Here is a 26969-nt window from a genome sequence, read left to right as displayed (position 1 = left end):
GAACTCTGGGCCTGGGTGCTGTCCCTCAGCTCTTCAGCTCAAGGCAAGCGCTCTACCATTTGAGCCACAGTGCCACTTCTGGTTTTCTGTTGGTTACTTAGAGATAAGAGTCTCACAGACTTTCCTGCCCCGGCTGGCTTTGAACTGCAATCCCCAGATCTCAACCTCCTAAGTAGCTAGGATTATAGGCATGAGCCACCAGTGTCCAGCTTAGTTTCAGCCTTTTGTAGAGAGGAAAAAATCCTAATTCCTACCTCCCATGTCACTAAACACTGTTGTTTTAATTATTTTTAGAAACAGTAGCCAAACTTTGACAGAGCAGAAGTCGAGAGGGTATGTGAAAACCCTCATCCACTTTAAGGAAAGAGCAGTAACCTTGAAAGAGAGCAATGGCATGGACCTGACTTCAGGGCTTTGGATCTGAGCTTAACATTTTCCATAGTGCCTTGTGCCAGTTTCCCTGGGCGAGCTTCAGGTCTCTAACCTACACCAGGGCCTCACCAATTGCTTTCAGACCTTGAAATTGTGTTCCATACGGCTGCTGCATCTTCCAACCCCAGGGAAGATGGGACGAAGCCTGGTTTATGTCTATAGAAGATCCAAGGACACAGGCTCTGGGGATAGGGATCTGGAAAGTATCTGAGGGTCCACCCTTTTGTTGTTCTTCTCTCCTGCAGTTTCAAAGTACCAAGACCAGGTGGGGAGTCTGGGTCCCATGTCTGTCTGCTTACTCACCTCTTAGATCAAAGCTAGTCCCAATTCCCCATCCCTTCACAGCCTTATCCCATAAGAACCCAGCATAAACATCCTGGTGAAGACATTTATTTAATATGGGGTGTGGGGTATTGCTGTCTCTGTCAGTGTGTATGGGGTGGTAGGGAGACAACCAGAGGGACTTCTGTCCTGGAGTAAGAGGCTGGTGTGGCCCCAGGCTGGGGGGTGGGGATGGGATCGGGGTGATGGTAAAGAGCAGACTGAGGGTGTAGGGAAGGTGTGTAAAGGGGGTAGGGTGAAACTCTGCACACATCCTTGATACCATAGTACAGGCCCACCCAGTCACCAAAGCAAGTACCAAATAAATAAAGTGCAACCGTGGGGGTAGGGGAGGGAAGGAAGGGCACCAGGCGCACTCACGCCCACAGCCCACATTCAGTGCTGCCGAGTCTGGCCCACCTCCCAGCCAGACCCTCTTGTCCAGTCACCCCTGTGTCCGTCCCTCTATGAGCCAGGCAGGGCCCCTGTGCAGCTACTGGAGGTAGCGATAGGCTTTAAAGCAGTGGTTGCCAGCGTCAGCCACCACCACGTGGCCATCCGAGGTCAGTGCCAAGCCCTGCGGGCCGTACAGTGGCTCTGCAGATGTGTTGATATAGGACAGAAAGGAGCCAGAGCTGTCGAACACCTGGGGAAGGAGTCAAGAGAACAAAGGGAGAGGTGACATCAGACGGAGGCAGAGGTCATTTAGGCAGAGCTGGAAGCCTCTCTCTCAAGCCATCCCGGAGCCTTTACTCACCTGGATGCGGCTATTGCCCCAGTCAGCCACGATGATATTCCCGTTGGAGTCCACAGCTACTCCTGTGGGAGCGTTGAACTGCCCATTGCCCTCACCATGGGAGCCAAACTTGAAGAGGAACTCTCCATCCGCATTGTACACCTGGTGGGGGAAGGGGCTAGGGACTGGGGACCTGGCCTTAAACACAGGGCAGGCCTCAGAGGATGGGGCTAAATCTCTAGCTCTGAGGATCCTCAGATCTGCATACCCTACTGTCTACTGGACATCTTAGTTGATGTCCACTAGACAATCAAATCTAACAGCACATCTTCCCTGGGAAGGCAGCTCTTCCAAGTTCTCTTTCTCAATGATTAGTACTACCCAGCTGGATGAGTTATTCTCCTCTCTGCCTATTTCTCTGCCTGACAGCCAAGAAATTCATACAACTCCTGATTCAGACTCAAATCCCTCTCTCAGATGTGCATCCTATGTATATATGGCAACATCTTTATCATGGTGTAGGTTCTCATTATTTCTCATCTGGATCATTTGCAAAGATCAATCTTCCTGTCTAGTTCTACCTCAGCCATACTAATCTTTCTAAGACAAAAAGAATTATATCACTCCCCTGCCTGTACTTCTTCCAGGATTCCTCACAGCCCTGTGGAAGAGCCAGCCCCTTAACAGGGCACATAGGCCTCATCTTCACATTGTACTCATTTTCTCTTTAAACTTAGTCTGAGCTACCCGTGATCTCTTGAAACATACTGGATGTCCACTTCCCACTCCTGCTCCTCCTGCGTCTTCTGTCTCAGTCTCCTCCTTCTCTGCCTTCTGGTTGATTCCAGTTGCACTTCAAGACTTCTCCTGAATCAAATGCTTCTGGTCTGTCCTCCCACGGCTCCCTGCAGCTCCCTCTCACAGAATCTATCACAGCATATTGTAATTCCCTGTTTACCCTCTCTTCCTTACTAAACTCTGTAAGTAAGAAGACAGGAAATGTACTTGCTTGGTTCATCACTGTATCCCCAGCTTATAGCATAGTGTCTGGGACAAAGTAGCCATGCCATGAATGTTTATTGGTTTGATGAATGATTTCAAGGGCCAGGGGTAGGGTGGGTGAGGGAAAAGGAGATGAAGGAGAAAGGAGTCTTAAGGAAGAGGGAGGGATATTGTACAGTGATTATGGAAGTAGGGAAGACACCAACCTTTACTGAATGGTTATGGAAATCCGTTACTACAATCTCATTCTTGTTGTTCACAGCCACAAAATGGGGCCCTAAAAATAGAAAGTGGCCTTTAGGGCATTAAGCTGAGGTACTGAGTAGGACAGAGAACATACCTGGAATGATGAAACTAGGACGTTAGGAGAGGGGGTGAGATCTATGGGGCTGAGATCTCTGAGATGATGGGACTAGAGTATAGAGAAGGGAAGGTCTTTAGGATCAAGATATAGAAGGAGAACTCTTTAGGGTCAGGGTATCCAAGGGAGTTCCAAGGTCTGGGGCATCAGTAGGTCTTAGAGTTGTCTTCCCATACCTGCAAAGTGGCGGTCGGTAGCCCCACGGCCCCCAAAACGTCCAACTAGCTTGCCATTGGGCTGAAAAGTGAAGACACAGCAAGACTTGTTGTCGACCACAATGATATGTCCATTCCGATCTACAGCCACTCCCTTGGGCCCCATGAGGCGGCCAGCTCCAATCTTGGTCTGGAAGGAGATACCAGAAAGCGCTTTGTCCTGACTGGTAGAGTGATGTCTCAGCCTACTATCAAAGCAGTGCCTTGAACAGGGATGAACCGGAGAGCAGGAGGCAGGACTAGACCACTTCAAGCTCTGAACACTAGGAGGTCAGCTTCACTAGTCACCAGAGGTACCAGAACAATAGGCTTCTCACCTTGAACTTGCCCTCAGGGGAGAAGATGCTGACCCAACGGTTGTCATAGTCTGCCACAATAATGTCTCCATTAGTGTCCACTGCTACACCTGTGGGACGTTGAAGCTGCCCAGGTGAGCGCCCTCGAACCCCAAAACGGAACTTGAACTGGCCCTCATTGGAGAAAACCTGTAGCAGAGGAGTAGGGGAAGGAGAAGGGAAGAAGGGAAACACTGTAGGCACAGAGGGTAAGGGGCAGGTTCCTGAGGGAGAAGACTCTCCATTTATTCAGTGACAGTCAGCCCTCACGGACACTGTGCTAAGGGTACAGAGGAATCAAGTGTGACAGCAGACCTTAGGGGACATGCAGCCAAGTTTTGAAGGGGATGGAAAGCGTGTGAAAGGGGCCAGGGAATAGTAGGAAAGGCACCAAGAGAAGAGGACATTGAGCTAACATCACTAGGATGACAAATGATTAACAGAAGCCAGTCAGTAAAAGAAGAGGAAACAGTGAAGAATTTGTGGAAGGCACACAGTCTAGTATGGGCACTACTTGAGGACCTGTCCAGGGTGACTAGGTTACAAAGAACACTCAAGACAGCCACAAGAGGTATATTTATCTTGCTAGACAGGGGAGTGACAAGATCAAATCGTGCGTGTGTGTGTGTGTGTGTGTGTGTGTGTGTGTGTGTGTGTGTGTGTGTGTATACGACTGTCTGTTGGTTGTGGGGTTTGAACTCAGAGCCTTGGCACTGTCCCTGAGCTTTTGGGCTCAAGGCTAGCACGCTATCACTTGAAATACAGCTCTATTTCTAGCTTTTGTGGTGGTTGATTGGACATTAGAATCTCACAGACTTCCTGCCTGGGCTGGCATTAAACCACGAACCTCAGATCTCCGCCTCCTAAGTAGCTAGGATTACAGGTATGAGCCATTAGTGCCCAGAGAAATCTGTTTTTCTGAGAGTGCAATGGCTACCAGAAAGACTTAAGACTAGAAGCTAGCCAACCAATCAGAGGTTATGGTAGGAGTCCAGATGAGGAATGATTATGGTTTGGACAAAGGAAATAGACTGGAGGGAAGTAGACAGACTCAAGAACATTATATGACAATGATCCAACAGGACTTTACAGCAGACTGGAGAGGGGTGGGTGAGAGAGCAGAAAGCATACAGGATTAGGCTACTCCAGATACGGAGCTGACAAAGTACCCTTCCCTCCTGGACAGGATAAATCCTTCACCTCTCTTCTTTTATTATCTCCTTCCTAAAGACATTTTCTTTAATCCTCATTCCTCTTTAAGCTAAACCTTCTGGCTTCTCCTTTACAGCCAAAACATTACTCACTGCATAAGTCTCATATGCTCTGCTTTGTTATAGGCTCTGGCAATACAAGATGAATCAGAGTCAAAAGCTGCTTAGAGAACTCAAGTTCTGGGCCCTGGCCTGAAGATCTTTGATCCAGACCTGTTCCCTTATTGGTAAGCTAAGGCTCCTTAGCCCCATTCTCATGTCTTAGGGGTGTTTAAACTGGTCCCACTAACAGCCATTATTTCCTCCTTGTATGGAGGCTCTCACTTGGCTGTGCAGCACAGTACTTGTTCCTCTATCAGGACAGTGCTGTCCACATGAAAAGGGAGTAAAGAACACATGCCAGGCTGACTCGGGGAGCATCAGATTAGCAGTAAGGTAGTCTATAGACCTCCTTCAGTGTGAGCAGCTCAAATTCTGATGAAATGGGAAGACTTCTTCTTCCCTTATCCCCCTATTCCAAGCCCAAATCCTACTCATCTCTGGGTTTTCAGAATTTCCAGGTCACTTCTTCAAAGCACTTTAATGACCAGCTTCTACCCTCTTCAATTGAATATACACATGTAAAGTTAGGTTCCCATGATATATGCTTTAGGTTCTCTTCACAATAAATGTTAAATAATTTATGGTTAAATAATTGCTAAATATCTGTATTCCCTTCTAAAGACATAAGCTCTGCACTGGGCAGAGACCACATCTGCTTTGTTTGCGGTTACATTTTTCAGGACTGGTCTGAGTTATGGTACACTGTGGACATTCAACAAATGAATGAGTTTCCCATCAAAATGTCAGACCTGGATTTCCCTACTTGAATACTGTAAAGCCATCTCAAATGTGCAAATGTGGAACTCACCAACTTACACCTAAGCTGCTCCTCACTGGCAACACCATACACCCAGTCCCCATAATCTTGCCATTCTCTCTCTTTTCTTTTTTGTCAGTTGTGGGGCTTGAACTCAGGGCCTGGGTGCCATCCCTGAGCTCTTTCACTCAAAGCTAGCACTCTACCACTTTGAGCCACAGCACCATTTCCAGTCTTCTGGTGGTTAATTGGAGATAAGCATCTCATAGACTTTCTTTTCTTGGGCTGGTTGAGAACCTTCATCCTCAGATCTCAGCCTCCTGAGTAGGTAGGATTACAGGCATGAGCCACCAGTGCCTGGCAAGAGTTGTCATTCTTGATCCCTCTCTCTCTCTCTCATAACATCGGAGGTTCATCACATTCTGCTATATTTGCTTCCTTAATATTTCTCCAATCTACTGGAGTCCCAGTTTACTTTAGAAGAGGTATTGCTAAATCACCTATTTCATAGTAGCAGTATGTAGATCTCTGACTTCAGGGATCCTAGGTGATGAGTGAACAAAATAAAGTAAAACTGGACCAAAAAAAGTAAAATTCACAAGACAATAACAAAACAAACTAGGGACACCAATAAAGTGTGGAAACTGCTACTGTAGACACTGAAGGTGATCAGAGAAGGATGTTGTTAACATTCTGCCTGAAAGGAAAGAGGGTATCTCCCTGGAAGAGGTGATAATGCTTTTGGACTAAGACAATGACACAAGAACATGGATTTGTGCAAACCCAAATTTCCCTTAAAAATCACAGCAGTTTCTGTGCTGTGAGAGCCTTCCTTCTACCACAAAGGACCCAACGGAGGAAAAGCTCAAGGACTCCAGGCCTCATGAACAAAGCAGGGGGACGCATACTCTGACTGGGAGTCTAGCCCACACCAGCCCTAACCACTGGAGTAAGAGAAGCAAACACTGAGCTTGGGCACCTGAGATCCAGGCTCTGAGCAGTTAAAACATCAGATGGAGGTAGGGGTAGAAACAAGGAGAATATTAAAGGAGCGGCAGGTGTTTGGAAGAGAGAGGGGGTTATGTCGGGCTTCCCCCTCATTCCTCACATGAAAAAGATGAACAAGCACAACCCCTCACCAGGGAAGAGAAATCAGCATTTGTTCTTTTGTACGTGTGAGCATGTGAACACCCAGGTGACACATGACAGGAAAAGTATCTCACATCTCAACCTTTGGGCTTGGAAACATCCCTGGCCTATTGAGAAGGAAAGGAGTGTAAAGCTCCAGTGCTGTCTACAACCTCTACCTCCTCACCATCCAAGCTCAGCCAAATACTTCCCTGTGCTATAGGAGCCTCTTCATTCCTCTGCTACGAGTAACAGGGCAAGAACAAAAGGAGCCAGACAGTATTAGGAATCTGGTCATACAAGAGTTTCTGGCACCTTTAGCCTGTGGGGCCAAGGAGGAAAAAACACTGAAGAAAAAAAGACCACTGCAATCTGACCTCATCTATCCCGTCCCTACTAGCAAGCTACTTCCATTCCATAAACAACCCTCTCCAGGACGTTCCCACCTCCTCGCCTATACTTACAGCCTCAGCTAACATTAAAAGGTTCACTAGGTGTCAGATACAGCACATTACATCATTCAATACTCTCAAGCAACCCTGAGGTATTAGGTATAGGCTTTTCCTAATTTTACACATGAGTTAACTACAGCTCAAAGAAGTCACGTGATTGATTAGTACCCAATGGAGCCAAGAGACAAGTCCAGGTGTCTAATTTCAGAGCCTGGGAGTTTAACTGCTGCATTTTCTACTGAACCAGGCTCTGAACTGCTACAAAGAGGAAAGAGAAGAACCATGTTTCCCGCTTTTTCTTTTTCTTTCCTTTTTTTTTTTTTTTAAAAAAAAACTAGTCTTGGGGCTTGAACTTGGGGCCTGGGTGCTGTCCCTGAGCTTCTTTGTGCTCAAGGCTAGTGCTCTATCACTTGAGCCACAGTGCCACTTCTGGATTTTTCTGAATAGTTTATTGGCAATAAAAGTTTCAAGGACTTTCCTGCCTCAGATCTCAGTCTCCTGTGTAGCTAGGATTACAAGTGTGAATCTCTGGCTCCCAGTTGCTTCCTGATTTTAAAAAGCTCACAGAACGCACAGCATAGTACTGAGAGACAGGGACAGGACCACCTGTTTTCTCTCCACCTTCTAGCCAGCGAAAGGTACCCATTTGGTCAAATCAGATCCATTTAATTGTCTAGCCAGATGATTTCAGAGACTCAAGGCAGATAACATACACGCAGGAGCCAGGCTGGTATGTTGGAAGATAGCAGGGAGGGCAGGCTAGCATCCTGACTATTAGGAGTAAAGGAGAGAACGTACACCAGCCATCTGGAGACTGGAGAGGCAGAAGATGGAAAGGAGGAATGGGCCAGATCCTAGGAGTCGCCAAGATGATCCTTTCTGGGTCATGGCTTAGGAGGCAGTGGCTGCAAGCGCAAGAAACTAGGTTCTGATTGAAGGTATTGGCTACTGTTGTGGCCCTTGGTGACACACCACTCTCTCAGGAATGGTACTGCCTATAGAATATCATCTTCCTGTGAGTTTTCCATTCCAGGTGATGACCTGTACGGTCTATTTCTTTCAGAAGGGAACCCTTTTGGGTGTTGGGAAAGAGTGGTGCAGGGCTTACCTGGATACATTGGTTGTTGCTGTCTGCTACCACTATGCGGCCACTGCTAGCTGCAGATACACCTTGCAAATTGGTGAATTCTCCTTTCTCCCTTCCCCGACTGCCTATGGGAGTGAGGTATGAACAAAAGAATTCACTCTGAGGTCCCTTGGAACTTCCCTCCCCCCTCCCCCTGACCCCTGCCTAAACCAGCCCCCATCTGGATCCACCCTTGGCCATCTGTACCAACACGGAAGACGAGTTCATCCTCAATTGGGTTGTCCTTCCGTTTGCCACCTGTGCTGTACATGGAGCTGGGTCTACGCACCGCCTTCTGGCGCACATGGCTGCCCGGACCACCCGGAGACTTGACACGACGCTTCACATCATCAGGTGACGGTGGCAGGTCCCCGGGGCGCAGGGCGCGCACGCGGAAAGGGCTGCCGCGCACTGGCTGTCCGTAGAGCAGCACTGAGAGGAGCAGCTCTCCTTCCGTGCGCGCTGTGTACACCAGCTCATATGTACCGTTCTTGTGGTCCACCACTGGCACAGGAAGGCGTGCGCCATCAGGACCCGTAATCTCTGCACGCAGCTCCGCGCTGCCAGTGCGCACCAGCCGCCCATCTTTGTCTTTGGTTGTGACAGTGAGTGAAGCAGGCTGGCCCACGAGCGCCTGACGCAGGCCCTCACCGGTGGCCACCGTCTCATGTGCGGTGGCGCTGGTGGTGAGCAGCGCGCCCAGATTCAGCACGGATCGCCGCAACCCATCAACCTCAAGGACCAGTTCCAGCTGTGCGTTCTCATGAGGCCGCTCTGGGAAGGCCTGAGCTGCCAGGGCTGCCAGCCTCTCTCGCATGTGCTTGCGTACCAGCAATACCTCTGGGGCCGAGCCCAGGCGCAGGGCTTGCTCTGCAAAGCTGCAGCTACTGCCGATGTGTTCCTGACCTTGGCGCAGTGTGTCTAACTGGGTCTGCAACACCTGAGGAAGCAGGAGGAGAAGAGTGGGTACACACACCGGCAGAGAGGGGGTTTCTGTGACTACTGAGGAGTCTGTATGGTACGGCCATCCAAAGAAACACAAGAAGGTGAATGTGGACAAGGGTGACAGATGTCAGCAGCACCTACAGTAGGGCCATGTCAGTAGGCAAGTGATGGAGGCTGGAGGGAAGGAAATGCTGATGTTGAAGGCCAGGGAAGCAATGGAGACAATAACACATCTCATAAGAGGTCATGATGGGAAGGAAAGGTGAATGAACAGACACACCTTCTGCTTGGCTCCACAAATGGCCTCCAGGTCACTGACCAGAGCCTGCTTGCGCTGCTGCAGTGCCTGCTCCAGGTCCTCGAAGGCTGCACTGATCTGGGCAAGGGCCTCAGCCTTGCGCTCTTGGAGCTGCTGGCTGATACCCCCGACTAAGGCGATGGCTGCAGACAGCTGTGGCAATCTGGGGAAGGGAAATGCCTCACACAGGGTTGCTGGTGGCTGCCATCACCAAACAAACCCCTCTACCCAAGGATCCTCTAGGATATCCCCTCCTTGAGACCTCCTCTGGCTTCTACTTCTGCCCTTCCTAGACTCCCAGACCCTTCCATCTGTTGAGATGTCATCCCAGGGCCTCACCAGCCCCTTTCCCCAGCCAGTGCCTACCGGCCACGCACGGCCTCCAGCTGGCGCTGCAGGGCCGCCTTGTGCTGCTCCACCACATCCCGCAGCAGCACGGTGCCATGCTCCCGATGCTCCCCTGCGCGGCATTCGCCACACATGGCAGTCTCACAAGCTTCACAGTAAAACTCCATCGTCTGGCGGTGGCACAAGGACTCCGGTGAGGCAACGGCCAGACACTGCCCTTCTTTGCACCCTGCCCTCCCAGCAGCCCTCCATACCCTCACTTCCCATGCCCGCCTCTACCTAGACCACTCACACAGAGACGATCTCTCAGCCACATCTACTCCCCACCCATCGCCTCTCCTTCTCCCACCCCAAGTCCTGGCCTCACTGGGCCTCGCTTGGGCCCACCTTGCCTTCATGGTTGGGGCAGGAGAGAGGGCGGCCGGCCACTGCACTGAGGGGGTGGGGGTCCTCGGGGTCGTGGGCTCCATCAGGTGCCTGCTGCATTGCCTCCATGAGGCTGCTGATGAAGAAGTTGTTCTGTAGGGCTGAGACACCCTGCTCAGGAAGGATGGATGTCTGCCGGCACACTGGACAGGACAGTGTCAGGCTCTGGGCAGGGATGTAGTTCTGGAGGCATCTGGCCCAGGAAAGGGAGAATCAAAGGAAGGAGGGGAGTGAGGTGGCAGCAGAACCCCCTTCTAACAGGTGATGAACCCTCACCCCATGGATATGCTATTCCACCTCCTTTTGAAACCTCTCTGACACATAACACACCTCATCAGCCTGCGGCAGGTGCAGAGGGTTCTGACGAATGAACAGAAACACACCCCTGGCCTCTCTCAGGAGAGCAAACATGTCTGCATTCTTCACAGTGTGCCCAAACACAGGCTCACCTTTCAAAAATGTTTACAAAACCTCCTCAAGAAAATGGGCAATTAGCCCTCCTCCTACTCCTTTTAACCCTTGAACATTTACTGACTGCCTACTCTTGCCAAATTTGTGCCAAGCTCTTGGAATTAAAAAAATGATCAAATAAATCTCCAGGGGAAAAATGTCACAGAAATAGAGAATTTCAAGAAGTAACTAGTATAATGATTAGGGGTATGGGTCTCATTTTGGAGCTAAGGTGCCAGATTAATGATTTAATACACCGAGGGACCCCTGACACATTATTTTTATGAACCAAGCAGTTCCTGCTGGTAAGTTGGAAACAGGCAATCACTAGATCTCTTTAGAGGATTAAATGTAAAGGATCTGCTTTCACAGGAAGAATAAATATAAAATGTCTGACCCACCAAAGCACTATGAACATGAATGACTACTACTGCTTGTCATTAATGCAAGAAACACAGAGATGCAATCATGAGGAAATGCATCTGGCTCAGGTGGGTGGAGAATATGGCCAGGGAAAGCTCTCGAGGTGACACAAAAGGAATCTTTGTGGATAAATAATTGTTAGTCTGAGCAAAGGTACAGGGAAAGCAGGAAGGGTGTTCTACATACAGAGGGCAGCAGCCAACAACACTGTGTGGACAAAGAACTAGAAGCAGTCTGAGGTGGCTAGAAACAAAGTCCAAGGTAAGAAATGGTGAGAGGAGTCCAGGAATTCAGTAGTTAACCCTAGCAGTAATAGGGTGATTCAAGCATGACCAAGCTCCTCCTCTCCATCACCCATCCTGGAAGGTGGATTGGAAGGGAACAGACAGCAGACAGGGTGCAGTGGAGAAGTCTTTAAAAACCACAGGGTCAATTAAAAAATTATTTAAAAAAATAAAATAAAAATACAGGGTTGTATACTTGGGTGTGAAGAGAAAGAGACAAGTCTTGGTGGGACCCTGGCTTCCTAGCTTAGGTAATGGAAGGGACAGTGGTAACATTTACTAGAATGAGAAATGGAGAGGAACAGTCTTGTCCTGGTTGGGTCTACTGTGATGGTAGGCCATCCAGGTAAAGGGGTCCAATAAACAATAGGGAAGCCGGGTGCCGGTGGCTCACGCCTACAATCCTAGCTACTCAGGAGGCTGAGATCTGAGGATTGCGGTTCAAAGCCAGCTTGGGCAAGAAAGTCTATGAGATTCTTATCTCCAATTAACCACCAGAAAAACGGAAGTGGCCCTGTGGCTCAAGTGGTAGAGTGCTAGCCTTGAGCTGAAGAGCCCAGACCCAAAGTTCAAGAATCAGGACCCCCCCCCCCCCAAAAAAAAAATAGGGAAGAAGGCAGATTAGAGATAGACATGTAGATGCTACCAATGTTGGAAGAGAGAGGATGAGATCAGCCAGGAAGGTATAGACAGTGATAAGGGAAAGGACAGAAACCTTTCAATCATAGGCTCATGCCTATAATGCTAGCCACTTAGGCTGAGATCTGAGGATGATGGTTTGAAGCCAGTCCAGGCAGAAAAGTCTGTGAGACTCTTATCTCTAATTAACCAGCAAAAAGCTGGAAACTTGTGGCTCAAGTGGCAGAGCCCTAGCTCTGAGAATAAAAAAAACTAAACCAGAGTACCAGGCCTAGAGTTCAAGCCTCAGTACAGATGAGAGAGGAGAGAGAAGAGAGAGAGAGAGACAGAGAGAGAGACAGAGACAGACAGACAGAGAGTCAGAGAGAGACAGAGAGAGAGAGAAGAATGGGGGAGGGGTGAGAAGGAGGGAAGGAGGGAGAGGGGGAGAGACAGAGACAGAGAGAGACAGAGACAGAGAGAGAGAGAGACAGAGACAGAGAGAGACAGAGATGGAGACGGAGACAGAGACAGAGATCAATCCCCAAAGATAAAGAAGGAGAGCAGAGAGAGAGAGGCAGAGAAGTCAGGAGAATGACAGTATCTGGGCAACAAAATCAGTCCAGAAGAAAGGAACAAGTCACCAGGGTAGAAAACACCTGAGAAGTCAGATAGGGTACAGGCTAGAAAATGCCCTCTGAATTTGGCAAATCAGAAGTTACTTTTCTCCGAGAGGAAGCAATGAAGGGAAGAGTGGAGGAAGACAAGATTGACTAATGGAAATTAAAGAGTGAAGGAAAGGCTAGGCAATTAAAGGGGGGCATGGAGATGGACTGAGTGGGTTGTTGTTGTAAATTTGGAATAGGATACTTTCCCCTTTTCCCCTCAGTGTTGGGGATTGAACCTAGGACCTCATACGTGCTAGACAAGCACTCTACCACTAAGCTACATCCCCAGACCACTGCAAGGGGAATGCTGAGCATGTTTCTAAGTCAAGAAGGTACCAGTAGAAAGGGAAAGGTAGAAAAGTATAGAAAAATAGTAGCACAAAGTCCTGGGGATGGGGACTGGTTTAGTTGACCTGAAGGGCATCTTCTGATGGAGGAAATAGAAGAGGTGGATACAGAAGAGTGTGGGGGAGGGGGGAATCAAAGTCAGAAAGAGGGTGGATAACTTGCCTCCAACAAGATCGGCCGCAGAGCTAAGGAAGGAGGAGTCAGGGAATAGTGGTGGCTGGGATTAGTCACTAAAGGGGGAGGGAAGTTACTAGAAACAGACATCAGATTGAAGGCAGCTGTGTTTGGAGACCACAGATCTTTGGAGGGGAAGATGTGTATGAAGCACACTCTCATATCCTCAATGTCTCCACTTCCTATTCCCTTTACCTTTTGTCCTTAGTTAAAATTTAACAAACACTACATGCCAGGCACAACTGCAAAGTGCTTCACAAATATTAACTTATTTAATTGTGGCCTACTTCTTCCCCGCCCCTTCCCCTCAAGTAGAGAGTAGCTTCTGTCTCATACTCCACATTCCTGAGGGCCAGAAGGTAGAGCTGAGTCCCTCCTCTTCCCAATTGGAACATTCTATTTGTCTTCAGCTCGTGCCTTTGAAGCTCATGCCTTCTGTCTATGCCACCCTCCTTGTCTCTGCTGACCTAACATTCTCCCCCATTTACTGAAGTCTTTCTTCTGACTCACTCTCTTCTCTAGCACCTCCCCTCCCCAAAACACACACATTCTGCCAACATTCCCTGTGGCTCTGACATCCACAAAAGCACCCATTTCCATCGTGATTTCCTCACTCTTTGACTTCCTCACCCCGGTGATCTTTTCTTCCACTTCATCTCAGCGATCCACTCACATGCTCCTATCACCATCCACATCTCATCAACTGTCACCTCTTGAAGCCTGAAATCTACACTCCTATTTTGCCCCTGCAGCTTTTCTGCCCAGCTCATGGACTAGCACCACTTCTACGAAACACCTTCAGACTAGTACCTCCTTCTGGGGGTTGCCATAATTTCCTAACTGGTCTCTCGTTTCCACTTTTGCTCCTCTATAATCCATTCACCCACACCACCAGAGTAAGCTTAAAAAAAAAATAAAACCCTCCAATAGCTATTGGTTGCATTTTGAATAAAATCCAAATACTCTCCTAAAACCAACAAGAGTCAGAAAGGCAAATGGCATATGTTTTCCTTCATATGCAGAAGGTAGATCTAAAATACCAGGACATAATAAATTATACAGGGCTCTAGGCATTCACACACAGTGAGACCAAAGGAAGATACTCTTAGGAAAGGAACAGAAAGGCTCAATGCCTATGCCCCTCTGATCATATAGAATAATATTTATTGAAATGAACTCCAGGAAATGAAAATGAGTTTTTTTTTCTTTTTTGCTGTTTTTGTTTTCTTTCCTTTTTGTTCTGTTTCTTTGTATGTCTTTGGGAGGGTAAGTGAAGGCCCAGAGATGGAGGGACAAAGGGTGAACAAATGCAGCAGTGGTCCTCACTGGACACTGTGTTGAAAATGAACTACACAACTAGTGGGTAGGGACAGAAGGGAAAAACTGGGAGACAGTGAGGGAGGGCCTAAAATTGTCTAAAAGGAAATGCAACTCTTTGCCTGACTTATCCAACTATAACCCCACTGTACATTACCTTTATAATAACAATAAAAACACAAATTAAAAAAAACAAACAAGTGCTCCCCTGATTCTCAGGGTCCACAGTACAGCTGCAGGTTTTTCTGTTTGCTTGCTCACCATCTGTCTCTGACACTGTAGCATAAGCTCTTTGAGGATGAATGAATGAGTCCAAGTAAAGAACAAAGGCTCTGCAGTTAAACTTGCATTCAGATCCCAACTACTGAAATGCTATGTAGCCTAGGACACATTTCTTAGTTTATTTAATGTCTCTGAATCTTAGTCTCTTCTTCTCTGAAGTGGGGACAATAACTTATCTGTTGTGAACACTAAGTAAATCAAAAGTGTAAATCACTTAGGAAGTCCCTGGCAAAGAGAAAGCAATCAATACATTGTAGCTATTATTACTATAGCTAATAAAATCAGTCACTGATTTTCTCCAAGAGTGCTCAGTGATCTGGCACAAGAGAAAGCACAGAGAGGTCCACAGAGTGTGGCTCTGATCCAGCACTGAGTTTCTACAGGATAGGCTTAGTCAGCAAATGACATGAGGTTGGGTGGAATAGTTGCAGCTATGCTAAGTCAGACATAGAATCCACACTGGGAAGGAAAGAGGAAATGAGACCGGGATTGGTGATGGGACAAAAGGGAGCAGTGGAGGGGATTAGGCTTGACAATGAGTCAAAGACGGCACAGTTGCAGTGGAAGTGGGCACAGTTGCAGTGGAAGTGGGAAGTGGAAGACTGGTACCTAGGACAGTAGTATCACTACCGGTGATGACAAGATGGAGATAGTGGTTGGGAGAGATTGCTACTAAGGTACAGCAGAGGACGATCCTGGAGAAACATTCGCTAACTAGGAGGCATATGACTCAAAGCCCTTAGGCTGTTGGGAGAACTTAAATAGTGGTGGAGTTTTGGTTACACATGTATGCCAATGTGCCAGGCTGGAGCTAGAATCTCAAAGAGCAGGGGTAGAAGGGAAGCATGATCCATGCAGCGCAGCCAGGTTCAGTGGCAGAGTGAAGATCTAGATACAGAAGGCAGGATTAAATGGAGGCAATGGTGCTAGAGACTAGGTCAATGCATCAAACCCTGCAAAGGCTTCTCATGGGTCTCAGAGTGAATTTCCCTAATAGGCCTATCAAGCTCCACCCAGTCTGGCCACTTCCTTCTTCAGCTTTATTCCAGAGAACTTTCAATCACACTCACTCTGCTCCGGCTTCTTCTAGAACTTTTTACAAAACATGAAAGGTCTTTCCATGTCTTCCCTTCTCCCCAGAATGCTCCTTGAATTCCTCAGTACCTAGTTAACCCTAGTTCATCCCCAGGACTGCACCTCAGCAAAGTGATTTTCTAAAGAACAACAGATCACACATGTGCAGCCACAGAGCTTACTACTTTGTCACAACACTTTCTAAGAATGCTTTATTGTATTTATCTATAATCTGGCTCCTTCACTATACACTCTTTATGAGTAGAGATTATAAGTGGTTTTACTCATCGCTGCATACTTAATAGCCAGGACAGGGTCCAGCTCACTGTAGTTGTGCAATAAATAAATATTCATAGAATGAATGACAGATGAGAAGACACTTAGCAGCTGGGAGTGATTGCTTTCACTTGTCTGAAGACTGAAGGGAAGGACAGACCTAGTTTCAACTATCCTCCTGCTGTCACAAACTGCTGGTGCAGAGCTAAGTCTCAGAACTGTCTGGTCTCTCTAATGACGACAAAGACTGTCTTGGGTTATGGGAAGGGCAGGATCTGGGTAGAACCTGATCCAGTGTTCAGAGCATCTGCTCCTCTTGCAGGTCTTATACCCAAATCCATCCCTCCTGAAGGTTGAGGTTCATCTGTACTCCCCCACCACCATGTGTGCACATTTCCATATTTCCCCTCTCCTATTAAAGGTTTGCACACACATTCTCCTCCCAGCAGGGCCTGCCAAGCCCTCACCTCTCCCCGGTGAAGCCCTCTTACCTCTCACAGAAGGTATGCAGGCAAGGCAGAACTTTTGGGCACCGGTATCGATCTAGGCAGATGCTGCACACCAGAAACTGCTTGTCCATTGGCTGTACCTCAGGGCCAGGGCTGTCCTCTCTCTTTGCCATGGTGATGACGGATAGTTCCCACTACTTACACCAGCCTGTGAACACAGAGAGATGGTCAGCAAGGGAGTCCAGCATTCTCTCCTCACCACTCGAAGCCTCTGTGGGGAAATGCACCCCTTTCTTCCCTGCCAGGGGGACAAAAGTGCAGTGGTAGGAATAGGACAAATCAGATGGGCTGAGAGACCTCTAATATGATGCTGTTTCAGAGCACAGATTGGGGCTAGACTGGCTTTCAACTTAGCTCAGCTGCTCTCATGAGGTAGGTAACATCGGACAATTCATATAATCTGACCTAGCCCCAGTTCTCTTTCTTGTAATTATGCAAATAATAATCTCCCCTCAACATTTCTTTGGAGAATCTGAAATGGTGCATATTGAGTGCGCAGTACAAGAATGATCATTTTCACTGACATACTCGCTCTTCATCTCCTCTGCCATCCCTGCTCCAAGAAACCTTCCAGTTCCAGGTAAAGTGTCTGCCCTAGGACTACCTTCAGCTTTTCTCTCTACACCCGGAACCAACTCTTAGCACAAGTGCACAGTATCAAGGTGGAATTACTTCCCAATTTATCCCCTTCTCTCCATCCCCAAAGCTGCAGCCCCTAACGTAGGCCATCAGCAACTCTCTCTTGCAGACCAATCTCCTGACGCCAAGAGCTTCACAACAGGTATCCTGCTCTCCTTGTTTGTGTCTTCTCATCCATTTCCTTTGCAACCAGAAAGAGTTTTTAGGAAGCACAGATTTGATCTTGTCACCACCCCCTTTCTAAATTCCTTCAATGTTCCTCCATTGTGCAAAGGATAAAGTCCTCCATTATCCAGAGGATGAACCGGCCAACAAGGCTTAGTTTTGTCTCGACCATACCTTCCTCTCAATCTCTTGTCTCATGATTCCATGATCAGTCACACCAGTTTCTTTTCAGTTTCTGGAAAACACCATGTTCTCTTTTGCTTCTGGGCAGTATCACATTCTAGTTCCCTCTGCCTGAGAACTTCTTCCCATCCCCTTTGATGGCTGGTGCATATCTGCCATCAACTTATCACTCACACAAATGCCACTTCCTTTGTAAGACCTTCTTTGATTTCCTAAAGTGTGGCTAGGTGTGCCATCTCTCAGCAAGTTCTCTTATCTAAAGTTCTCTGCATCAATCTAGTAATCAATTCAACTAATAGTTCTTTATTAAGTACCTACTTTGTGCAGGTGCTGGGGTCAATAAAATATAGATGGTCCCCATCCTTGGGGTGAGAGGTAATGACAATATTTGAGTTTGAAGCCAACCTGGGCAAAAAAAAGTTTATGAAACTCTATCGCAAAACCAATGACTGGGCACAGAAGGAAGTACAAGTAAGGGAATCACAGCCCAGGCTGGTTTGGGCATAAAGCAGGACCCTCCCTCAAAAATAAACAATGTAAGCCAGTGCCAGTGGCTCACACCTGTAATCTTAGCTACTCAGGAGGCTGAGATCTAAGGATCATGGCTCAAAGCCAGACCCAGCAGGAAAGTCCATGAGACTCTTATCTCCAATAAACCACCAGAAAACCAAAAGTGGTGCTGTGGTTCAAGTGGCTGAGTGCTCGCCTTGAGCTGAAGAACTAGGGACAGCACCTAGGCCCAGAGCTCAAGCCCCATGACAACAAAAATAAATAAATAAACAATACAAAAGGGGCTGGAGGCATGGCTTAAGCAATGGAGTCCTTGGTTAGCAAGCATGAGCCCCTAGTAAGTTTAAAGCCTATAGCTGCCAAAAACGATTATACTTTTTACATGTCTTTGTGATGAAGGAAGGATGCTGCAAAAACTTCAGCAGAGCCCTGAGAGAAAGGTGACAGAGATGAGGGGAGGGAACAACAGGGATTCAGAGAGGGAAATTAACCTAGGATGAAGGAAAAGTACATGAAAATTCTTAGCCAAAAAGCTACAAGTGAATAAGCATTTGGGTAATAAGTAGAGATAAGACTATAAAGGACTTGTAGTCATCATTAAAAATATTATTTTAGCCAGGCTTCATGGCACATGCCTTTAATCTCAGCATGTAGGAGACAGAAGCAGAAAGTTCACGAGTTTGAGGACAACCTGGGCTATACAGGGAGTTCCAGGCCAGCCAGAGTAAGACTCCAGCTCAAGAAACAAAATAAAGGGACAGGTATGGTGGCTACTTAGGAGACAGAGACAGGAAGATTATAGTTTGAGAACAATCCAGGCAGAAGTTAGTAACAAACCTTTCCTCAAGAACAAGTCAGGAGTGAAGGTAGATGCCTTAATCTTAGCTGTGTGGGAGGCATAAGTAGGAGGACCAAGGCAAAAGGCCAGCAATGGGTAAAACAGAAACCCTGTGTGAAAAATAACTAAAGCAAAAACGGGCTGGGCATGTGACTGGAGTGGTACAGTGCCTGCCTAGCAAGCATGAGGCCCTGAGTTCAAAACAACTGTACTAAAAACAACTGATTTTATCCTGTGGTTAGGGAGAGGATAGTCCAGTTTGCAAATAAACTTAAATAAACTAGAAAGTCCTTCTGGTAGTTATAACAGTGGAAGAGAAAGAAAAGCAAAGAATGCAACAAGAAAGCCCAGTCAGAACAAATCCACAGTTCTTCAGAGATAATGGTGGCATTACAGAGCAACAGGCAGTAAGGCTGCCTTGCCGGAGACATATTTGCAAGGTGGAATAGGACATCATGACAGTCTGGCTGCAAGGGGGCAAAAGTTTGTTGATAATGAGCAAAAGGGGAGGGGCAGAGAACAGACAACCAAAGCTGAGAAGGAGATGCTTTGGGCATGCTAACTTTGAGGTATCTGTGTGAAGTCCAGGTAGAGTCGGTAAGTAAGAAGCAGGATGAAGGAGCTCAAGAGAGAAGCCTATTGTTTTGGAACCACTGGCATATTAATGGCACTGACAACAATGAGAATGAATGAAACTGCCTTGGGACAGAGGGTGGAGAGTGATGAGAAAAGGGTCCGCATAAAAAAGTACAGCAGGCAAAGACAGAGGAGAGCTCACAGGGGCACAAGGAGAAGCAAGAGGAGAAAGCAAAGGAGAGAGCCTTCAAAAGAATCTAAGAAACTCAGCTAAGGACTAAAAAGTGTCCCCCCAGATTTAATCTGGTCCTAGTGGAAAGCCAGGTCAGAGTGACTGAAGAATAGATGAGTGATGAAGTTAACACAGCCGATGCAGACAATTCACGACAGAAAATTGGCCATGATGGAAGGCAAAAAAATAGCTAGACTGATTCAAAGCAGGCAGAGTGAGTAGATCCAGATCACCACTGCTATACCCAGTCAGATACAGACAATGAATGAATGAATGAATGCCAGGCCCAGTTCAGAGCCCTATTCCTGTTTAGGGAAAGACAGGAGAAAAGCTGAACAGCATGTGCCTTGCCTCTGTATGTGTGTGTGTGTGTGTGTCTGTAAAATGGTAGGAAGGAAAGGGCGTGACTAAGAACATTCTCTCCTGAAGTAGGTGCTGGGATCTTGAGGTTTTTCTCTATATAGGACAAGTTCTGAATCTTAAGACTTATTACCAGGACCCCATAGCTGGTCAGACTGAGGGCTGGCAGAACAGGGAAGCCAGCTGGAGGCAAACTGAAGCTTTTATCTGCAAGAGGGGAGGGCTGGGTAGAAGAGTAGGAGTGGTCTGTGGGGCTGTGCTGGGGCAGCTGGATGTCAGGATCCGCCTCTCTCCAAGCCCCAGGGGCTCTCCCAGCCTGTCACTCTGGAGGCAGGGATTGGGCTACATCCAAGGAGCAACAGCTCCTCCCTTCCTTCCCTGCCCAGACTTACTGGGCATACAGCTGCTGAGGCGATATCCCAGCCAGGATCTAGAATTCTCTTCCTCCCTTGGCCTACTCCTCCCTACCCTGTCATCTCATTGTGCTCTAGAGATCTGCCCCCAGTAGGCAGAGGTTCAAGTGGACTGCTGATCACAGCAGACACTTGAAGGGTCTTGGACCAAGAGCTCAATTTTAATCTCCTCACTCAGTCTGCCTTCCAGCCTCCCCTGCATACTTTATCCCACCCATCCTTTATAGCTCAGTTTTAAAGGCAAACACACTGCCTCATTCAACAGTCACTCAACACCTCTGCTGGGGATACAAAGATAAACAGGGCCACAGCTCAGCCATCATGGATTGTAATAAAAAAGATTACCTGCAATGCAATGTGGTGAGGACCATGAGAAAGCACAGATTGTTCCAGAAACACAAGGAAGTACCCTAACTTAGATTGAGAACTGAGGTCTGTCCAGAGGTTGGCTATCAGCTTGCATCCCAGTAGAGAACTATTAAGAGGAGGTATGATGCCTTCAGCCTCAGGAGGCTATATCTACAAGTGACAGGAGAGGGATAGCAAAGGAGGTAAGGCTGGCACACGGGGAGTTACAGCACACAGTGCTTCATGGGTTGTACTAAGGAATTTAGACTTGACCCTTTTCTACTAGGAGATAAAGGCTTCCTCCAAAAAGCAAAGGAAAAGTTTGATAGTAGTTGTGGGGAGGAGGGGTTTGACCATAGAGTCACATTAGTTTAGAGGGGTCAAGGGCAAAAGGTTAGGAAACTGATTTGATTAGGGAACAGGCAAAAGCAGGTCCCAACAGATTTCCTAAGGAGAAATCAATAGAAACTTGTTTTATACACTGAGTCAAAGAAAAAGGAATTAAAGATGCTTCCTTGTTTTCCCACTTGGAAACTGGAAGAAGCACAGTTTGAATGAGAAAGTAGTTCGCTCCTTAATGTGGTGAAACCACGGTACTAATGGGACACAGGTCAAGTGGAGAGGCAGTTGGAAAAGCAGCCTAGAGATTAGGAGAGAAGTTTAGATTAGAGTTACAGATTTGGCTGTCATTGGTGTAGAGGTCTTTCTGAAGCCCTAGGAGTGAATGAAATCACCCAGGGAGGGTTAAGTGAGAAAGGAGGGTCTGTGGCTGAGTGCCACAGTGTGGCTGAGGCCAACACTTAAGATACAGGTGCAGGTGCCACATGGGGTGGTGTATAATGCCAGCACTCAGAAGGAAACTGAGGCAGGAGACTTGAGATTTCCAGGCTGATGTGGGCTACACAGCAAGGCTCAGTCAAAACAAACAAACAAATTACACAGGCACAGAGAAGACTGAGAACATACAGCCAGAAAAGGCAGAAGAAACCAGAAAGACAAAAGTCTGAGAGCCAACGGGAGTGAGCTTCATAGAGAAATGCTTCAGGAGGCCCCGTAATTTAAAGTCCCCAAAAAGTTATTATTAACCTCAAGAATGTAGTTTCTGGGAGGTAGAGAAGAGGAAGTCAGATCCAGGGAGTTAAAGAAGAAGTTGATTTCAAACAAATGAGGACAGCGAGTGCTGACTCCACTAGATCTTTGACAAGTACATTGTTTTCAAACTTCTCAAGTTCTCCAAACTCTCAAATAACATCCAACTTCCCCCAAAACTTTCTCCTAGAATCTCATAAGATTCCCAGTGTTCATGATTTACACACCAGTGAGTAGAGGTAACTAGATAGCATTGAAAAGTACTTTGGAGAGGTCAGCTAGACTCTCTTGCTGAAATGACTCACTGCTACTCAGTAGCCTCCAGGTGTATCTAATCATTTGAGGCCTCAGCAAAATAATAAACATCTGCAAGCTAGAGTATTTGGAATTTCTCCGAAATAAAGAAGCATGGGAAAGATAAAGTCCTCAAATCTAAGGAACCTATTCAATAAAACTGGCAGGGAAGGAAAATGATGAATTTCATGGCTCCAATCTCCCCCATGATGCCTGGATACATAGGTGAATGAACCATTCGGTCCACATTCTGGTCTAAGTCCTACATCTGGGAATTAGAGTCACAAAGCTGAACCAGACATGCTCCCTGTCTTTCCTAAGTTTTTAGACTAGTATGGGAAACCAACATATACAAACATCATTACAATGTGATAAGTACTATGATATTGCCATGTTCAAACTGCTATGTCAGGAAGTCTCTAACTTGGTGGGGAATACACGGTTTTCAGAAGAATAGATATTTGAAATGGGTGTTGAGGGAAGAACAGGAGACTGATGGGTACATGGGGGAAAACAGAGAATAAAGGAAATGCACAAACGTACATAGTGGGACAAGACAGCAAGATTCATTGGGCAGAGGTTTCACTCCTCTTCCACAGTCCACTCAATATGGGTTCTCTGATTGCTTCTTCTTCAGTTGTTTCTCCACTGCCAATCCTTAAATGTCTAATTCCACGGGGTTTTTGATTTAGGAACTTGTCTCCTCTCGCTTTTTATACTCTGCCTGGGCAATCTCATTATTTCCCATGGTTTCAGTGACTATCCAATTGCTAATAACTCCCAAAGCCTCATCTTCTGTGCTTAAAGACTCCCTTGAACTCCAGACCTCTATATCCTGTGTATCTAGGCCATCTTTACCTGGATGATGCAAAGGATTAGTCCAAAACTGAATTCATTACCAGCTGACCTGTTCTTCCTGCTGTATTTCTCATCTCCATAAAAGGCACCACCATTCACAAGCCTAAGCCTGGTCATCTCAATTCTGACTTCTCTTTCTCCTTTCAGATACAAGCTTTAACCATATCCTTGATGCTACCTCTAAAATGTTTCCAGATTTGTCATTAATACCAGTAACATAAGATGAGAGGGTGGGTAGCTTCCTATCCTACATACCCCTACTTGCAAATTGGAAGGGCGAGAGTTTTCTCATTCTCAAAATCTAAGATTCTATGGGTTTCTTTCAAACCCTAGGCTAGTACAGATTGCAATATGAGCCTGTGGTTAAACCACATCTTATACTACAAACATGATTTGATTGCTAATTTCTACATAAGGCTAGGTGTTAAGAGGGTGGTCACAGCTGCTGCCCTTACCCACTTCCAAAATAAATGTTTGCTAAGTTTGTCGCCCCTGACACTCCCTCTCAGCACCCTCTACACCAGCCATTAAGTCTTTCTGAACATCAGCTATACTATCCCTACTATGGTCCATTGGCTCAAGTTCCCTCAGCAAGAATGCCATCATCCCCTCAGGGGTTGAGGTGGTACAAGGAACACAGAAAGTACTCAATATATGTTGATGACAGGAGAACCATTTTTTAATCTTCCAGTTCCCTCTCACCAGAGAAAAGCTCAATCAAAGGCAAAAAAACCAGACAAACGAATAAAGGAAGGCGATCTCCTCTTAACATAAGAAAGCTTCCCACCCACCCCCACCCCCCAGCAGAAGGTAGTAAGTGCTCTGTCACTGGAGGCATGCAAGCCAAGAGAGGGAGGGCATCTGTCAGGCCTGCAGCTCTAATTCCAATTCTGCAGCAAACCAGAGCCCTCAGGCTTAGGAAATGAATGGACACTGGTGAGCTGGACAGGCTATCAGGGAGAGATCTGTGAAGACAACCTCTACACCCATTCTAACATTCTAGATCTATCTTCTTGCTGGGGGCCAGTCTGAGTTTTTTGTGGTCCTCCTCAGACCCCCCACACAACAGGAACAGGTCCTGAGCCTGCCTTTAGCCGGACTGACCTCCCCAGGGTGCAGCCTGCCCTCCAATCTGCAACCATCTGTCCCTGCAGGTTTGCAGCCCAGGATCTGAAGCCAAGTCCCGGCGGGAGGAGACCAGAACCAGGGAGGGGCCCAGGTTTGCAGGAGAACTAGAGGGGTCCTTTCATCCTAGCTGGTGGGCCTCTGGGTGCCCCGGGAGGATGGAGAAGGGAGCAAGGGGTGGAGGTGTCTGCACGAGGGAGAAAGGAAGCCTTCAGACAAGCTGGGCCACAAGATTCCAGAGTCTCACTCAGCAACCCCATCCACCCTTCACCCCGCCCTGGGCCGCAGCCTTCGGCACCCTCCGCCGCCAACACATGCAAGCCCCAAACCCCGCGCTCCTGAAGGGAGCCGTCCCCCACCCACCCGCGCCACCCCCAACCCGCAAACACGGACCTCACGTGAGCGGCCACAGCCCCAAGGACCCCCCCCCCGCCGCTACCACGGACACGGACACGCCTCACGTGGACGGAGACGGGAACAGCTTTTGAAAAGCATCCTCGCCCCCACCCACGGCCGCTCCGACCCGGACCCGGACCCGGGCTCACGGGGACAACCCAACGCGCCCTTGGGGCCCCCGCCCGTCGCACTCACGGCGCTGGGAGCAGGATTAGAAGGGCAAGGCCCGGACTGCGGCCACTCGGAGGGGCCCGCGGCGCTGCCCTGCCTGCCAGCGCTCGTTCGCCCCGGTCCTGCCCGCGGCGCCGCCCCACGTCCAGTGCCTCCGCCCGTCCCCACGCGGGCGCCGCCGCCGGACCAGCCGCACAGGCCGGAGGGAGGGGCCGGGGCGGGGCTGCGGACCAGCCGCGGGAGGGGGCAACTCCGGCGCCGAAGCCCCACCCACTCCCCCCGCCCTCCGCGCCGGAGGCCCCGCCCCGGCCCCGCCCTTTCCCGCCCCACCCGCTCCGCCCCTCCCGGCGCCCCTGCGGCTCCCTCGGGCGCTGGCTCTGCGGTACCGCTGGGGAACCCGGGAACCAAGCAGCCGGATCCCGGATCTCCAGTCCCGGATCTCTGCCAGCTGCCTCCCGCGCTCGAGGCCGCCGCCAGGAAGGGCGGTGTGGTCAGGCTTGGGTACTGGCGTGAGGCGCCTTCGGGAAGAGGCTGCTGGAGCAGCAGCCTTGGGGACCGGGAGAGCCGGTCTCGCCTGCCTCGCTGCTCGGTGTGCCCGTCTGCCTCCCGCTGAACGGGAAGGAGACGGGACCGTCTGCGTCTCGGCCCTGATCGATGATCAGATTCTACGCAATACCCAGAACCCTGCCCAAAGGGGCTTGCAGGGTAGGCGGAGGACTTCATTTGATTCTAGGGGTGTCAGGAGATCCCCTCCTGGGGATAGGATTCTGACCTTCTAGCGGTTCCTTTCACATCAGAGATCCAGGGCAAGTCTCAGAACCATTGCATTATGGAAAAGCAGCCCCGGTAGAAAATAATAAAAATTATGTTAGCAGGGACTGTTTATTTTGTGCCAGACATAAAACTATAATCATTTTACATACGTTATCTTACTTAACACTCATAAACATAATAGGTAGCTTCTTTTATTAGCTCTGTTTTATGACTGAAGAAATAAAGAGTTCTAGTTCCCTGGGCATTAAAGTTGATCACTTGGGAAGTGTTGGGACCAGGTGTGAGCCCTGCTTTTAGGCTCTGTCTGTTTTTAGAGATTCAACGACTGCCTTTCTGTTGAAAAATCTCTGGTAGCCCATAAAAATGGGGGCTTATGAGGACCCCCCCCCCCCCCATACACAGTCAAGTTCTAGTCAAGTAACTGCTAACCAAAACTCAGGAAGCCTGCCTGGAAAGTTCAGTATGGATGATAAAGAGCAAAGCCATGCTCATGTGGATCCCAGTGCCATCAGACTCTTACTGACTGGATTGTCTCCTTTCCCTAGCCCTCCAGAAGTAGGTGGGAAAAATGTTGAAAAATCTTGGAGCTAGCCTTGGACAAGGAGCAACAGAGGTGATGACACCTGGCCCCTGACTAAACCAAAATGCTGTTGGGGAGTTTGTGATTTCTCACTTAGGTTTGGCTTAGAACATCTGAGTGCAGCAAAGCCATGGGAACTGCCCTTAACCTCAACCTCTGAATTCCAGCAACCACAAGGAAAGAGCCTCAGGAGGGTTCATAGTTGTTGGCTCCAGGCTAGGGCCACTAGATTACCAAAAATGAAGGAACAAAGGTGTGTGCCACACTATTTAAGCTCTAATTTTCTCAACCCTCGACTTCTCCAGTGCTAACAAACCCGTGACTTAAACATTTCACAGCTTGCTTTCTCCAAAGAGCAAAAATATTTAACCAGCCTTCAGGCTCCCTTTTGCCATGTCTTCTTCATTCCAAACTGAACTGTTACTTGGTGTTTCTTAGATGTGGATCTTTCTGCCTGGCTGTCAGCTACTCATTTTGTTTAGGTCTCAGCTTTGAAGCCAAAATCACCACCTCTAGGCTAGCTGCCCCTTGTCCAAGTTCTTACAGCATGCTGTGCTTCTGCTAGTACCTATCACTGCATTATAGTTGCCTGGTTACTCATCTATCCACCACTAGGTTTTAAGCACTGTGGGCAGGGACCGTATTTTATTCACTGATGTTTCCCCAGGGTCTAAAGCAGTGCCTGGCAAAATAAAAGCACTCAGTAAATATTTGCTGTATGACTGAACACATGAAGAAGGTCAGCAAGCCCAACCCCCTCTGGACCCTATGCTTTTAAGATCTGTAGCTATCTTGGTACA

The 26969-nt window shown here is 48.1% G+C and overlaps 1 protein-coding gene across 3 annotated transcripts; it reads right to left on the bottom strand.

Annotated features, from left to right (window-relative positions):
* Positions 1-804: 804 nt before the first annotated feature.
* On the bottom strand, positions 805-25008 carry Trim3 (tripartite motif containing 3). 3 transcript variants are annotated; one of them, XM_042691301.1, is made up of 13 exons: positions 24840-24962; positions 24228-24435; positions 16601-16766; positions 10157-10388; positions 9788-9939; positions 9404-9584; positions 8386-9118; positions 8161-8264; positions 3385-3552; positions 3029-3197; positions 2698-2768; positions 1511-1651; positions 805-1399 (listed from the first exon to the last, which is right to left on the bottom strand). In XM_042691301.1, the coding sequence occupies exons 3-13, from the start codon at positions 16729-16731 to the stop codon at positions 1247-1249; spliced, it is 2235 nt and encodes a 744-aa protein (XP_042547235.1). In that variant the 5' UTR covers positions 16732-16766; positions 24228-24435; positions 24840-24962; the 3' UTR covers positions 805-1246. The 3 variants fall into 3 exon arrangements, with proteins under 3 accessions (XP_042547235.1, XP_042547234.1, XP_042547233.1); XM_042691300.1 differs by lacking the exon at positions 24228-24435 and having other exon boundaries at positions 24812-25008; XM_042691299.1 differs by lacking the exon at positions 24228-24435 and having other exon boundaries at positions 24840-25008.
* Between the last annotated feature and the right edge of the window lie 1961 nt (positions 25009-26969).

The sequence above is a fragment of the Dipodomys spectabilis genome, unplaced genomic scaffold (genome assembly GCF_019054845.1).
Source record: "Dipodomys spectabilis isolate Male_0828 unplaced genomic scaffold, ASM1905484v1 ptg000145l, whole genome shotgun sequence".
Lineage (NCBI taxonomy): Eukaryota > Metazoa > Chordata > Mammalia > Rodentia > Heteromyidae > Dipodomys > Dipodomys spectabilis.
This window is presented reverse-complemented; position numbering and strand designations above follow the sequence as displayed.

Coding starts and splice junctions, on each gene's coding strand:
- Trim3 (XM_042691300.1), bottom strand. CDS start 16,731: ATGGCAAAGAGAGAGGACAGCCCTGGCCCTGAGGTACAGCCAATGGAC. Junction 9,585..9,787: donor CTGGAGGCCGTGCGTGGCCG/GTAGGCACTGGC, acceptor TCCCTTCCCCAG/ATTGCCACAGCTGTCTGCAG. Junction 1,400..1,510: donor GGGGCAATAGCCGCATCCAG/GTGAGTAAAGGC, acceptor CTCCTTCCCCAG/GTGTTCGACAGCTCTGGCTC.